The 15,979-nt window shown below is 35.1% G+C and overlaps 1 protein-coding gene across 3 annotated transcripts; it reads left to right on the top strand.

The window, feature by feature from the left end:
* Window positions 1-566: 566 nt before the first annotated feature.
* Window positions 567-8,510, top strand: LOC131601941 (uncharacterized). 3 transcript variants are annotated; one of them, XM_058873875.1, is made up of 13 exons: window positions 567-776; window positions 1,544-1,654; window positions 1,944-2,071; window positions 2,306-2,459; window positions 2,582-2,691; window positions 2,797-2,880; window positions 2,974-3,022; window positions 3,111-3,202; window positions 3,479-3,608; window positions 3,788-3,867; window positions 3,953-5,442; window positions 7,377-7,490; window positions 7,567-8,510. In XM_058873875.1, the coding sequence occupies exons 2-13, from the start codon at window positions 1,562-1,564 to the stop codon at window positions 8,136-8,138; spliced, it is 3,096 nt and encodes a 1,031-aa protein (XP_058729858.1). In that variant the 5' UTR covers window positions 567-776; window positions 1,544-1,561; the 3' UTR covers window positions 8,139-8,510. The 3 variants fall into 3 exon arrangements, with proteins under 3 accessions (XP_058729858.1, XP_058729856.1, XP_058729855.1); XM_058873873.1 differs by lacking the exon at window positions 567-776 and having other exon boundaries at window positions 846-1,654; window positions 3,485-3,608; XM_058873872.1 differs by lacking the exon at window positions 567-776 and having other exon boundaries at window positions 848-1,654.
* The last annotated feature ends 7,469 nt before the right edge of the window (window positions 8,511-15,979 follow it).

Here is a 15,979-nt window from a genome sequence, read left to right as displayed (position 1 = left end):
GTAATACATAATAAAAATAAAATTTTAAAGATTTTTTAAATTATTTTTATCAATTGATATTTATTTATTGTTGATGTACCATCATTATGATAAATGCAAATTTAAAATAAAAAGTTCAAAATTATATTGATTGGAGAATATATGATATATCTAAAAAAAGTCAAATAAATTTTATTTTTCCCATGAACATCTGACTAGAAAATTTAAATAAATAAAATAATTTTTATGTACACAAATTTAAAAAATAATTAAAATAAAATTCTTTAAGGATTGCCAATTTTACTTTGCTAAAAAAGCACATCCGTAGGATCGAACTTAAAGCCACGTGTCAAACATCTGAAGCACCACATGCATTAGACCAATGCGTACGTGTAATTCAGACTAAAACACTAGCCAGAACCTGTTGGGTTGCTCGACAAAGCAGAAGGGAGAGAGAGTTAGAAAATCAGAATAAAAAAAGTTACCGGGGTATTTTTGTAATTAAGCAAACATTCGAGGCTATTTACTAAATTCTCCTTTGCATAAAAAAAGAGGGAGAAAAGAAAAGATCCAAAACCCGAAAACACCATCATCCAAACAGCACCCTCTCTCTCTTTTAAAAGCCACCCTGTGATTTTTCTCTGCCCTTCTTTACCCCTCCGCACTCTCTCTCTCTCTCTCTCTCTCTCTCTCTCTCTCTCTCTCTCTCTCTCTCTCTCTCTCTCTCTCTTCGTGTTATCGTGCGCTTCTCTCCTCAAACAATCTCCTCCTCACAGTTTCTTCTCGATCTCAACACTGTTAGTCTTCGACTCTCAATTTCTAACCCTAATTTGATTCTTTTCTTCTTCGATCCCTAATTTGATTCCGAATTTATTATGCTTTTTCATGTCATCGATTTTATTTTCCGCTTAATCCCTAGAGATTTCTGTCCTGTTATTTATTTATTCTTGCGTAATCGGTTTTGATTCTATTGTTCTATTGTCAATTGTTTTGATTATTTGATATATATTTTTGATTCTGATTTGTTGTTTAGTTGATATGTGGTGCCTTAGGTTCGCCGTGTTTGAATGTATATTTGAATTTTTTGTTATAGATTTGATGTTTTTGTTTACCAATCAAATGTTGCTAGAGTTGGAAGACTGTTATTGAGTTTGAGTTTTATCTGGAGTTTTGATCGAAATTTAGCTTCTGCTGCTGCTGATGATACTGTAATGATTGTTGTAATTATATTTAAGATCGAAATTTACCTTTTTTTACTGCATTAGTTTTCCTCGGATATTGCTCATTGTATCAGTATCCATGAAGTTGATGCTAAACAATTTAAAGAGAATTTGAATTTTATTGTGAATTTGCTGTATGAGTGGCGGGTTTCACAGTTTAATCTGTGGTTTGGTTTTGTTTTATTTTTATCAAACATGATTTTTAGGGAAGAATAGTTTATTGAGTTAATAATTGGCTTTGTGACTTTTCTCCAATTTTTAAGGTGATTCAGGCGGAAGTCTATGATGCATATTGTGTATGATTAGTGTAAATGTTTTTGACATGTGTTTTGTGGTATTCCCAGTTTTTGTTAACGGAAATCATGAGTGATGAAGGAGAAAGGACTTGTCCTCTCTGCGCCGAAGAGATGGATTTGACGGATCAGCAGTTGAAACCTTGTCGATGTGGTTATGAGGTTTGGTTTGATTCTATTTATGTGGAGTAGCTAATTATTTGGAGGTTTTAGTATAATTTGTAGTTGAAAAAAGTTTTTTTAGGTTGTATAATGCTAATGTTAATATTCAAGTGTCACTTGTTCTTTGGTTCATAAATTTTCTTTTATTGAATATTGATCCTTTTAACTGTTGTCAAGGTTTATTTTGATTTCTTTTCATGATAGTCATGTAGGTGCTGTTGTTGATGTTTTGTTTGTCTTTATCTGATTCATTATGATGAATTTCAGTTTCACATCCACTTGATTGCAGATCTGTGTATGGTGTTGGCACCACATAATGGACATGGCCGAGAAGGATGATACTGATGGGCGATGCCCTGCTTGTCGTTCTCCTTATGACAAGGAAAAGATTGTTGGGACGGCGTCAAAGTGTGAAAGGTCATTCCGTTAACAGTACATTTATATAGGATTGGAAATGTATTAAAATTGCTAAAACTTTTATGTTTGAGTGCTATGAAAGCAAAATATAAGTTTTTGTTCGTTTTATTTGTTAGATTTCTTTAAGGTATTTATACGAAGGCCAATGTAGACTGTTTAAATCAACATAGACATTTTCATAGTGTATTTCTCTTAATGTGTGTCAATATATGTGTATGTATATATATGTTGTAGATTGCTGAATGAAATTAATATGGAGAAAAAGGTGAAGAATCAAAAATCAAAATCAAAATCTGCTGATGGACGGAAGCAGCTCAGTAGTGTGCGAGTGATTCAGCGAAACCTTGTTTACATAGTTGGATTGCCTCTGGATCTGGCAGATGAAGATGTAATTATTTTACCTTCTCTGCTCTTGGATTATGTGAATGTTTCTGTTTTACCTCTTTTTCTCGTTGAATTTTTCGCTTTGTCTTCCTTATAGAATCTTTAATCATATGATCATTTTTGCAGCTTCTCCAGAAGCGAGAGTATTTTGGTCAGTATGGGAAGGTCTTAAAAGTGTCAATGTCACGGACGGCAGCTGGTGTCATTCAACAGTTTCCTAATGATACTTGCAGTGTGTAAGCACATTGTCTTTGCTGCAGTGCTATTTCAGCTTGTTTGACTATCATTGTGTAATACATTTAATATCAATGATACAGTTTCTAATCAAGGTTTTATCTCAGATATATTACTTATTTAAAGGAAGAGGAAGCAATTCGGTGTATTCAAAATGTACATGGATTTGTTTTGGAGGGTAAACCTTTAAGGTAAAAATAGCTACTTTTTTTGACATGTCTTGCTCATTTTCCTAGTCTTGCTTATTAATCCTTTTGTCGTTTTTGGCTTGTACTCATTTTCAGGGCTTGTTTTGGAACCACAAAATATTGTCATGCATGGCTCCGAAATTCGGTATGGAAATTAGTAGGTCTTTAGAGATTTTTAAACTGTGCCTTAACTGGTTATGCTTTTAACTGAGTAGTAATCTCTCCATGATCAGCCTTGCATCAACCCTGATTGTCTATATCTGCACGAGGTTGGCTCTCAAGAAGATAGCTTTACAAAAGATGAAATAATATCAGCTTACACTAGGTAATATTCTTATAATTTTGTTACGAGCCTTGCTATGATTCAGTTATGTAAAATCCTTCTTGCTGAAAATAGGTGTTTTTGATGGTTTCAATTGAGCTGTTAAACTAAATAATGCATTGGGATGAGAAACCTGTCTGAGTTTTGATGAGATCACTACACATAATCAAATCGTGTTCTAATCCGTGTTTCAGATTATGCTTTCTGATTTGCATGTTATTATTGCTTGAACTGAATGTAGTGCCAAATAAATACTCTAATTTTCTTGTTATTTTGAAGAAGTAGAGTTCAACAAATCACTGGTGCCACAACTAATATGCAACGCCGGTCGGGGAATGTATTACCTCCTCCTCTGGATGATTGCACAGATTATTCGACAGAAAGGCCCATTATTAATAGTGCTCCAACTGTAAGTCTTTTTTGCATGTTCCTACAGTCCCTCGAGTTTTTGCTTTAATTTTCTTGTTTTGATTGAGGGCTCATTTGAAATTTGATCTTTAATTGCTATTCTTCAAGCATAATGTTTTTTTTTGCCTTTGTCAGCTGAGAATACAAAGAAACTGACATTTTATTTTAATTATGGAGCAGAACTCTGTCTACACAGTGCGAAATTCGCCTCCAAATGGAATCAATGGGAAACATGTACCTCTTCCCACTAGTACTGCATGGTACGCATCATTATAATTTTGTATTTTACCTTGAATGTTAAACTTATCTGAAGAAAGTTATGGTTCCAATGTTTATGTGTGCCAGGGGTACACAGGCTACAAGTTGTCAGCCCCCTGTTGGAGGTCTATCGCACCCATCTGTTTTGTCCAAGCCAAAGCCTGATACAGTTAACAGCACACTTGCCTTTTCTACTGCCGTTACGGGAACAATTCAGGCTTCTGCAGCACAGGGTGATGGTTCAAGAAGGCCGCCATCAAGTGATGGGAGTCATAATACATTACCTAGGGTGAAAAGTGAATTGCCAAAACCTAGTAAACAATATAATAGCTTGGACAGTCTTACCAGTGCAGGTGAAAAAATTTCAGCTTGTGCTGTTTCTCCTGCACCTGTCAATTTGAAGAGTGAGCTGTCTTCTCGACCATTATCACGAGATAATGGTAGAGGCAATTGTACTATAACAAACACATTAAATTCTACTAACATTACTGGACATTCTTTTAACTCTGGTCCTGAGGAAGCAGTGCCTGCTACCAATGAAGTGATTCGGAATTTGTCCAGTGAGTTCTCCTCAATTAACATTGGTAGAAGTTCCTCAATTGAAAACTGTGGTATAACCAAACCTAGTAACCGGCCAACTGATGATGTCATGACTAAATCTCCTCAAATTCAAGAAGGATCACAATATGATGTTGATAGATTTAAAGACCCAATAACAACAAATGTGGTTGGTAAAACTTCCTCATCAGATAGTGGGATTTTTAGTCCAAAGGAACAATGTGGAGGGATATTGAACTCTCAATCTCAAGTAGTATCAGATACAGCTGATATCGAAGATGATGTAGCATCTTTTGATAATCAAAGACTCAAGGATCCAGAAGTTTGTCGTTCTTATTTGCCTAAGGCAACAAATTTCCTTAATGTATCAAAACTTTCTAGCCCTTGTATGCCATATGGCGAACCTTGTACTGCTGGAAATGCTGGTTCTCTATCTTCTGAAGATAGAGTTCGGGAGGAATCTAATTTACATTCGTCTAGCATGTTATGTAATGGCTATCCTGAGAAGTTGATCCGCGGAACCTCTAACGGCTTTCTTCATGATGAAAGAAACAGGCAAAGCATTGGACGGTTGGTTGGTGATGCCGTTGATACTGGGTGTGATGAGTCAATTGATAAGGGGGAAAGTAGTATAATCTCAAATATTCTGTCCATTGATTTTGATCCATGGGATGACTCCCTAGCATCACCCCATAATATAGTGAAGCTGTTGAGTGAAAATACTGATAGCCAGCCCGCTCCTTTAAAAAAATCTAGTTCTTGGAAAGTTCAAAATAATAACCAATCAAGGTTCTCTTTTGCAAGACAGGAAGAATCTGAAATTCAAACTTTTGATGTGCATCCGTCTTATGCTTTCAACCAGCAACAGTCTAAGAGCCACACACTCAATCAGAATCTGGCAGAAAGAGACTTTTATATGGAAAAGTTGGGCATTGCAAATGGCTTTCCTACCAGTAATTTTGAGGAAGCTGAAAATATAAGCAGTGCTCATTCAACTGCTTCTTCCAATAAGCTTTCTGGTGAGTGTTCCCAGCTTTCTTGACATTGTTACAGAAGCTTTATTTATATATTATTGACATCTAACTAATTGCTTTTGTGCAGTGCCTGCCTAAGGATTGAGTAAAATCTTTAGAAATTTCTTCTGCGTTACATTGTTATAATTTTTTTCCAGATTTTGATTTTATATTATATTTACGCATTCAATTCATCGGTATTCTGCAAATTTTGAATTCCTGTTGCTGAATGTATTGGAATGTTTGTTATCTGAATATATTACAAATCCTTAGATAGTAATGAAGGGGAAGAGGTATTTACAAGCTTGTTAAAGTATGAAGAGAAAGGTGGAAAGATGGAACATGGAAATGTTATTCCATATTTATTGAAGGTCATCAGTATTCTGACCGCAAACAGACTAAACACTAGAGAGGTTGATCTAAATTACTTAAACCTTGAAAAATTTCAGCATTTAAGGTGGAAAAGAAGTGTTGAAGCAAATGAATAATGCTAAGACTATTGGACTAGATAATTTACATATTGAGGAATGGAAAAGGTTAGGAGAGAAAGGCAGAAGTCTCAAAGTTATAAGCTCTAAGAATATCCCAAATTGGGTGGATGATCTTTAAGAATAAAGGCGAAACTTCAGAAATTATTGAGGAATCAATTTAGTCATACTAAGAAGTTTTGATAGTAGAGTAGAGAATAAAATGAGAAGCTCATCACTGAAATCAGTTTGATTTAATGCCATAGAGGTTGACATGCTAGCTATATGCATAATTCATGCTACAAAAGTTTGATCTTTAAGAATAAAGGCGAAACTTCAGAAATTATTGAGGAATCAATTTAGTCATACTAAGAAGTTTTGATAGTAGAGTAGAGAATAAAATGAGAAGCTCATCACTGAAATCAGTTTGATTTAATGCCATAGAGGTTGACATGCTAGCTATATGCATAATTCATGCTACAAAAGTTGATGTAGATTAGAGGATTTGTAGAACATGCACATGGGTTGCTTTATACATAATTCATGCTACATAAGTTGATGTAGATTAGAGGATTTGAAGAGACATGCACATGGGTTATATTGAAGTAGGAAAGAAACGATAATTACCTAAAGAAGTCTATTAAATGTTTTATTTAGCCTTTAGAGAAGAAAACTGTTTAGATTGCTTATGTACTAGCAATCAAGGATATGGTGTCACATAGTGTAAGAGAGAACACAAGATGGAATTATAGAAGATTATTCCACAATAAGTCAATAACTATAGCAATCACACCAAAAGTTTTACATTTCAAGTACCTTGGGTCCATCAAAGAAAACAATGAAGGGATATACCAACCAGGATCCAAGTTGGGTGGATGAAATGATGCAATGACTTGAGTGTGATTTGTGATAAAAAATACGTCTACTTTTAGGAAAACTATACCACTCCGTTGTATTGAACTGATTGCAGGGTAGTAAAATTCATCAGTGAAATGAACTTAGTGTTGCATAAATGAGAATGCCAACAAACTGTAGCCTGGCTTGTGCTTTTTCCAAAATTTAAAATCAATCGCAAATCTTTAGAAGAATCTAGTTACTAACTAGTAAAAGGTTTTCTTTAGAAGTGAATTTATAAACTGATCTTGCTTCTGTATAAAATCGTTATATTGTTTACGTTGAAGAGCTTAAGTTAATGATCTGCTGAGTTACAGTTGCTCATGTATGTACTGTGTAATTAGATTGAATTGTGTGGTTATTTTGTAGTATTGAACTATTTTCCAATGTGTTAAATTAGCATAGTGACTGCAACTACTGAAGCGTTTGCCTGATTGATTCTGTTCAAGGTTTTAACACTGGTTAAACTGCTTTCTTCTGGCTACATGTTTGCCTTCCCTATATGTGTTGCCCCGTGTGTTATTTCATTTCTAGTTGTCTCAGTTCATCTGATGGCCTTGATTTTGCTATGATTAACAGCTATTTCAAGAGCACAAGTTTCAGCTCCGCCAGGTTTTTCAATTCCAAGCAGGCTGCCGCCTCCTGGTTTTTCTTCACATGAGAGATCAGAGCAGACTTTTGACTCCCTATCTGGTTAGTTGTGGTTTCTCTTACAACTTTCACATGTTTTTCTTATGTTGGTCTAATACAACTGTTAAACTTTTGACAGGGAATTCCTTACTTGATCATTCTTCTTTTTTGAGAAATTCACATCAGACACACTCAGCTGGAAATATTGGTGGCACAGGCGACATTGAATTTATGGATCCAGCTATTTTGGCAGTTGTTGGCAAGGGGAGACTTCAAGGTGCGCAGAACAGCCAATCATTGGACATGCGTTCAAATTTCAATCCACAATTAAATAATTACTTCGACAATGAAGCCAGACTACAGTTCCTGATGCAAAGATCTCTCACTCAGCAGCAAAACAGGTTTCCTGAAATTGGGAATACTTATTCTCAACTTGGTGATTCATATGGTATTTCTTCTAGGTTAGATCAATCTCAAGTCAGTAACCTAGCCCCTTTCCCTCAGCTGTCTATGCAGCAGTCTACAAATGCAGTCTTTTCTAATGGCCAATGGAATGGGTGGAATGAGATGCAGAGTGGGAATGGTCTGGGGGTTGCCGAACTTTTGAGGAACGAAAGACTTGGATTTAACAAGTTTTACCCAGGATTTGATGATTCAAAATATCGGATGCCAAATTCTGGGGATATCTACAACAGAACTTTTGGCATGTGACTATTTGGTTGCTATGATGTTGGGTGCCTTTCGGAAATGGTCAAAGGTCAAACCATGCAGAAATGGACAAACAATTTTTATTTGCGTAGCTGTGGACGGTGGAACTCACTCATGACTGGTATATTGTGCTACCAAATGATGATCCCAGGAAGTGTAATTTATGGCTGCAGTTGGTAATTAGTAAACTACCAATATTTTCTTGGTTTAATTGGCTGATATGGCATTGCACATTTTGCATGCACATAAGAGTCCTAACCTACCCAGTGCCTAAACGAGAATGGAAAAACTGTTACATTTTAAAATTGTTTTTGTACTGGGTTTCATATCTTTGATATGTTGAAAAAAATGAAATTGCTGTTCCCTTTTCTTAAACCGTGCACTCATTTGCCCCTTTTTCCTTTGTAGTTCTGGATTTGCAGGTGAGCTGTTTAGGGGTTTTAAGATATCAACTGTCAATGCTAACATGATCAATTTTTAGCAGGTAGATCTAAGTTGAGTGTTTTCCTTCACAGTACAGAGCATGAACACTGTTTGGATTCAGAATCGATTTTATCAAACTCTGTAATTTTCTTCCAAGTATAACTATCATTGTGGGATGCAGTATACAATCGGAGGTTTGGTCCTAATAGTTAAAAAGAAATTATTTTAGCTTTGGATTAATAGATTAAATTGAGTACTTAACAAGAAATGTGCATGTGATTATAAACACTGTTGCACACTTGGATGAACTAGTAGTTTTTTATTAGATGTGTTAGTTTTTCTTTTAATATCCGCATAACTTTGCATATCTACTGCAGTCTAATAATAAATGTGACCGCTGTTAATATAATCTCGGTGTTGAGAGTTGCTTTTAAGTGGCACCTTTTTGTTCTCAGTTTGGTAGCAAAACTTGTTTTGGTCAACTTGTAGGAGGCCTGCATTGGTGTGGTGGCAGAACTAGACTCCAACATGTTAGTCTTTTGAAGAAGGTCTATGATGTATTTAGATTGAGTTAAAAGTAGAGGATTATGAGCAGTTTATTTGACTTAAATTCCTAGAAAATAATCTAGATCATCAAGATGTTTGAGAGAGAATGTATATTCAGTTTAGTAATAAAATTTTGCAAGACAGATGAGGAACTGCCATCTACAAAGACTTGTAGATAAATAGTAATGCCTTGAAAGAAATAGGTGAAAAGTGAAGGATCACACTTGCTAGTCTTGAAGCCTACTTGCTAGTCTTGAAGCCTAGTTGAAGTAAGGAAGTTTGAAGCCTCTCAAACTATTGTCTGGGGGCTTCTTTAAGGCTACAGGGAGTCTTATTAAGCTTACAAACCAGGAAACAGTATTTTAAAAACCGGATCGGTGGTGAGGGTATTGGGTCACTGGTTGAACTACATGATTAAATTGGATTAAACCGGATAACTTGGTTGAATAAATTGGTATCTATTGCAATACTATATATTTATTAAATCGGTCGAACTGGATGACTTAGTCTCTAAAAAATATCACAACACCTACAAAATTTTACAATTTAAAATATTATAATTTCACATGTTTATTTTTTACATTCAAATTCTAAATATAATCATCATTCACAACAAAATAATACAAAATATAAATTTAAATAAATTTTAAACCAAGTCTAATTGCAAACAGGGGAAAAGTTGTTCCAAATAAGGTTTGAATAAAGTCTAATTATATTTTAATTATATTTTTTATAAAAAAATCATGAAAACGGCAACGTTTTTTGCGGAAAAGAAAGAGTATGCATTTGAACCACCGGTTTTCTAAAATTGTCGGTTCACTGATTTTTTTTTGATTTTAACCGGTTCTCATCGGTTCAATAGCATATCTGGTCCAACAATCAGACCATACTAGTGACCCCTCTGATTTCCGGTCTGACCGATCTGACCGGCCGGTTCGGTTCGATTTTTAAAACACTGCTAGAGAAGGATTGGAGCTTTCAAATATTATAGGTTGTCTCATATACATTTCCTCATGAAGGAGACCATTGAGGAAGACATTATTAACATCTAATTGTTAGATTGATCACTTTTAGGTAATGGCAAATGACAAAATAATCCTGAAGGTTTTTAGTTTAACCATAGCAGAGAAGGTTTCAGTGAAATCGAAGCCATATCTTTGATGGAAACCCTGGCTACAAGTATTGCCTTATACATATTAATAGTGCTATTAGGATTATCCTTGAGTCTAAAAATTCATTTACACCCAATTACTTGTCTTTAAGGAGGCTTAGTCACCTTTTTCGTTCAACTGCTACGGCGCCAGCCACCATAGGCGGTGGTTGAAATTTCCAGAAATGAGAAAGATCATCATCATCTTACTCAAAATCTCACGCTGATTTTGAATATCACAATATTTTCAACGATCAAACTTAAATCTCACACAATCGAACCAACACAATAAACCTTAACTATTTCAAAACAAAATTAAATCACAGTGATGAAGAATTGAAATTTAAGATCTTAGAGTTTTTAATCACCAATCAATTTCGAACACAACAACATCAAGATTCTCATGAAATGATGATGAAATGAATGAATTCGAAGTAGAAGAAGTCTTACCTATCTGAGCAAGGTCCGATGCCTCTTCAATATGAAGGAGAAGATTATAGAATGATCCAATTAGCTTCAGTGAAGTTCCCTGATCATGAATATGTGCTCAATTTGCTCTAGTACTTGTTGAATCGTTCCAACCGTCTCCATTTTCTTCATATGAATTTCAAACTTGGAGTGAATGAATTGCGTGTTCCATATCCATATAATTGCATACAGAAGATCCAATATGAGTTGTTGAGGATGATTGAAGCATTAGTTTGCAGAAAAACTCAATAAAATAGAGAATTCGATTTTACACCATTGATGATGAATTGAAGGTGCAGATCGTGATTCCGTGATGAATTCATTTTCAAATTGCTTGTTGAAGGTTCTTTAGATGATGTTGATGATGAAAGTGTGAAGAAATTTGAGAGTGAAGGAGAATTGAGATTCGAAGAAATGAAGTTTTTGGTGGCTTTGGTGAAAATGATGATCTTCAAGCAAATTGGAGGGAGATGGTTTATATAGGGGTTTAGGAAACTTATAGGATAAGCTTGATCTGGTTTGGATCCAAACTTGAGCTATGGAGTTGGTTATTTTGGTTTGGAGTTTGTTAGGATTGAAATTGCACATGAATGGAGGTTTGGAGGTAGGCTTGGATTCAAATGGGTCCAGGCTTAAAGAGAGGGTTGGAAGGTGTTTGTTATTCGATCAAGGGTGAGCTAGAACAAAGGAGAAGCTTCTTGAATAAGTTTTAGCTGAATTTGCATAATCTCCATTTTGGTCATTTTGGTGTTTTGAGCAAACTTGTGATAGGTGCGTGATATGCATACTTTGGGCAAAAAAATGTAAGGTTCTGATCATGTGCATTGAGTGTGTAATGTAGGAAAGTGAATCAAATGCATTTAGTGCAAATTTGGCCAAGTTGATACCAAACTGAAGTGGATTTAACCAGTTGCAAGATGGTGAGTTCTCAATGTTATAACTTCATGTTTAATCATCCAATTATCTTGATCTTGAGGTCTATAGAAAGAGAACATGGCAAATAAAAATTTTGGTGTTGAGGCTTCAATGAGAATCAGCTTTTATAAATAGATAACTTAACCTCAAATCCATATTCCAAAACTGACTTGCTCTAAAAAACTCTCTAAGTGTTTTGGCCATTTTGCACAATTTGACTCACTCACTTTAGCATCAAATTCCAACCACTTAGGGATTCATTTTGGATTCATAATTTGCTTCATGATGTATTATCAATCATAAGCTTTAACTTTATACCCTATTTGCTACTTTTGGTGAACAAATGAAAGAGATATAATCTCGCAAAGTTGACCAAATGAACATGTATTTTGACACTTAGAAAACTTTCCAATTTCTTCAACTTTGACTTTTCCATCCATTTCTTGACTTTTTATGATTCTTCTTGACATTTGACATCATGTTTAACCTATTATGAATATTTTGACTCGACAACTTGATTTTGACCAAAAACCCTAAATTCAACCTTTGACTTTTAGGCATTTGGTTGACTTTTACCAATTGAACCAAATTCAAATCTTTCTTCAATTTTCAATGCTATCTTCCACGATTTGAACTAATATATTGAACTAATAAGATGAATATGAACACCATAAACCTCCATTCATGCCTCGGGATCAATATTTGATCAGAAAGTCAACCCTAAGTTGACTTTAACCAAAGCCAAACAAACTTGAGCAACAATGATCAACACAAACCCTAATTTCCTTCCTTGAGATTCACCATGATGAAGAGAGATCTCTAAGATAATAATAATAATCAATCTAAACCCTAATCCATGATCAACACAAATGAGCCAAAGCCCTAAGTACTTGATGTTCTTGAGAGGACTTGAAGGAGTGCCATTGTAACTTGATGATGTTTGGCAAAGACTATGATCTTGATGATGCAAGTCTCAAATTTTGCTTGGGGAACCAAATAATTCTCTTTGAATGGGGAAAGCCAAAATCACAAGAAAACTCTTGGTCCCATGCCAAATTATTGATTAATGATGCATAATGTGCAAAATGACCTAGTAAAGGTATGCAAATCAAATGAGAAGTCAAAGCCAGAAAATTTGGTAGAGGGTAGGACAAATTTGGGTTATGACAGTTAGTTTTCAAGTTCCAAAAAATTTGAGCTCAATTTTGGTTTAACAGGATAACCAAATAACCTCGGAGATTTTAACCAAGCTGATCTCAATCATAGGAAGATTTTACTATTAGCTAATCTTCAACCAATCCTGGTTTTATTGGCTAACCAAGAACTAGGGGATTATTTTTATAACGGCTAATCTTTAACCAATATTGGTTTGATAGGATAACCAACGACTAGGGGAAGATTTTTATAACAACTAATATTTAACCAATCTTGGTTTTACAAGCTAACCAAGAACAAGGGGGATATTTTTATAATGGTTGATCTTCAACCTAAATAGGAACTGATCATATAATCTCTAACCAAAGCTTTTATCAAGTTTAACTTCTAACCACAAATAATTCCTAATTGGAAAATATTCAACAAAGGTATATAAAACATTTCCTTGGTGAATTTTATAATTCTACCATTCCAGAACTACCCAAATAACCTCATTCACAAAGAGACTTTCCTCACAAAAGCATATGGTTATAACATCTAGTGAGGTAAAGTAAAAATAAAACTTAGAGAGAGATAAAGATAGAGATAGAGAGAGAGAGAGAGAGAGAGAGAGAGAGAGAGAGAGAGAGAGAGAGAGAGAGAGAGAGAGTAGGCATGGCAACGGGGCGGGTCGGGGACGGTTTTTACCTCCCCCAAACCCAAACCCGAATCTCCAATCAATCCCCGTTACCCGCCCCAAACCCAAACGGGGATGGGGAATTAAAACCCAAACCCGTCCTTAACGGGTTCGGGTTGGGTTCGGGTATCCCCGCCACCATGTATTTCGTAAAATCAATTTTTTTAATAAAAATATTTACTTTTTCAAAAATCAAATTACATTATAAATAACAAAATAAAAAAATCTCATACATATATTTCAAATATTTAAAATAATAAATACAAATCAAATTATTAAAACATTAGCCACATATTTAATAATATAAATTATGAAATATAAATAATAATGTACATATTGAAATAAACGGGGCGGGTTCGGGGACGGGTTCGGGGTGGGTACTAGTGTCCCCATTACCCGATCCATCCCCATGTTTTCTAATCGGGGAAAACCCAAACCCGAACCCAAACCCAGTCAAAGCGGGTTTTCCCCGTCAACTTCGGGGCGGGTTCGGGTGGGTACCCGTGGGTCTGGGTTTTATTGCCATGTCTAAGAGAGAGAGAGAGAGAGAGAGAGAGAGAGAGAGAGAGAGAGAGAGAGAGAGAGAAGGTAGTGTAAAAACACGTTTTGGATTACTTGAATTGAGAATGAGGCATCTATTTATAGGCAAAATGCGTGGCCAAAATAAAATTTTCATTTAATGAATTTTACCGTTGTGTAATTGATTAGACAAAATTGCTAATTGAATAGATTTAAAAAAAAAATTAATTATATGTTTTGAAAATGGAATTTTAAGATACGTTACCGTTGCACATAATTAAGGTGTTGTCTAAATGAATTGGAAATAAAGTTTGAAATGATCTAATCGATTAGACCAATGTCTTAATCGATTAGATTACTCAAATATTTCCCTTTAGCAATTTCCACAACTCCTAAGTCATCTGGAACAACCCCTAGACATGTTTGAAATTTTTTTCTCTTAATAAAAAATATTTAAAAAATGTTTTAGTGTGTGTGTTCTTATAGTCATATACTTTTAGGAAAAAAACCCCTTGCTTTTATATAAGATCACTCACTTACTAACCTAGGAGATTAACTCCTCTTACCAGCCTTTTTTCTAGATATCATCTTCTGTGTCGACACTGATTGAGATCTCTTTGAGGATTTAGATAATGCACTTTGTTTGTCTTCCTTGAATAGTCAAGTTCATCAAACCATTTTACTTGAGTTTGTATCTTTAAGCGCTTAAGCATTATGCTTGACTTATCATCAGTTGTCTTTATGGTTTACCTTATGATTGACCTTATAGATTCCTTTACAATTTTCATCATAGTTGTCATTATCAAATGACGATGTCTTGGTTAAAGGTATATTACCCGCAAAACAAGGTTCCACATTCTCCCCATTTTTGATGATGCAATGCATCAGTTTGGAGTTGTGGTAAAGAAATAATACATATATGTGGAGTGATAAGGCTCCCCTGGAGTAGATAGAAATATACCCCCTTGAAAGTATACTTCTCTCCATTTGTCAAAATCAAAAAGGTCATGTGATGAAACGCTCCTTCTACCTAGTTTGTTGGTATGTTTTATGTTAAAAGGCAAAGCGGAGTAACGTCAATTTTGATGACATAGTTGTTATTTGTGTTACTTGGGAGCAAAACTCTTGTTAGGAGATAATGAAGGAATTGAAGGATAGAAAAACACTTAGAAAGGGGGGGATTGAATAAGTGTGACTTTAAATCTTGGACGATAAAAATAAATTGCACAATTATTTTTATCCTGGTTCGCTGTTAACGAAGCTACTCCAGTCCACCCCCGCAGAGATGATTTACCTCAACTGAGGATTTAATCCACTAATCGCACGGATTACAATGGTTTTCCACTTAGTCCGCAACTAAGTCTTCCAGAGTCTTCTGATCACACACTGATCACTCCAGGAACAACTGCTTAGATACCCTCTAAGACTTTTCTAGAGTCTACTGATCAACACGATCACTCTAGGCTTAGTTCACTCCTAAGACTTCCTCTAGAGTATTCTGATCAACCTGATCACTCTAGTTACAAACTGCTCAGCCAACTGCTAAGACTTCCTAGAGTATACTGATCACACGATCACTCTAGTTCCTTACAACTTAATGTAATCAATTCTAAGAGTATTACAAATGCTTCTTAAAAGCTATAATCACAAACTGTGATATTTCTCTTATCGTTTAAGCTTAATCTCACTAAGATATTACAACAGCAATGTAGTGAGCTTTGATGAAGATGAAGATTCTGAGTTTTGATTTGAACAGCGTTTCAGCAAGTTAATTTGAATTGTCTTTGTTCAGGATTGTTAACCTTGCTTCTCATCAGAACTTCATATTTATAGGCGTTGAGAAGATGACCGTTGAATGCATTTAATGCTTTGCGTGTTCCGTACAGCATCACATTTAATGTTATACGCTTTTGTCAACTACCTCGAGCCTTGTTCACGCTGTGTCTACTGACGTAGCCTTTAGTAGCTTTTAACGTTCCTTTTGTCAGTCAG

This window comes from Vicia villosa, linkage group LG5 (genome assembly GCF_029867415.1).
Source record: "Vicia villosa cultivar HV-30 ecotype Madison, WI linkage group LG5, Vvil1.0, whole genome shotgun sequence".
NCBI lineage: Eukaryota > Viridiplantae > Streptophyta > Magnoliopsida > Fabales > Fabaceae > Vicia > Vicia villosa.
Note: the sequence above shows the minus strand (reverse complement) of the source record. Positions and strands in the feature narration are given on the sequence as shown.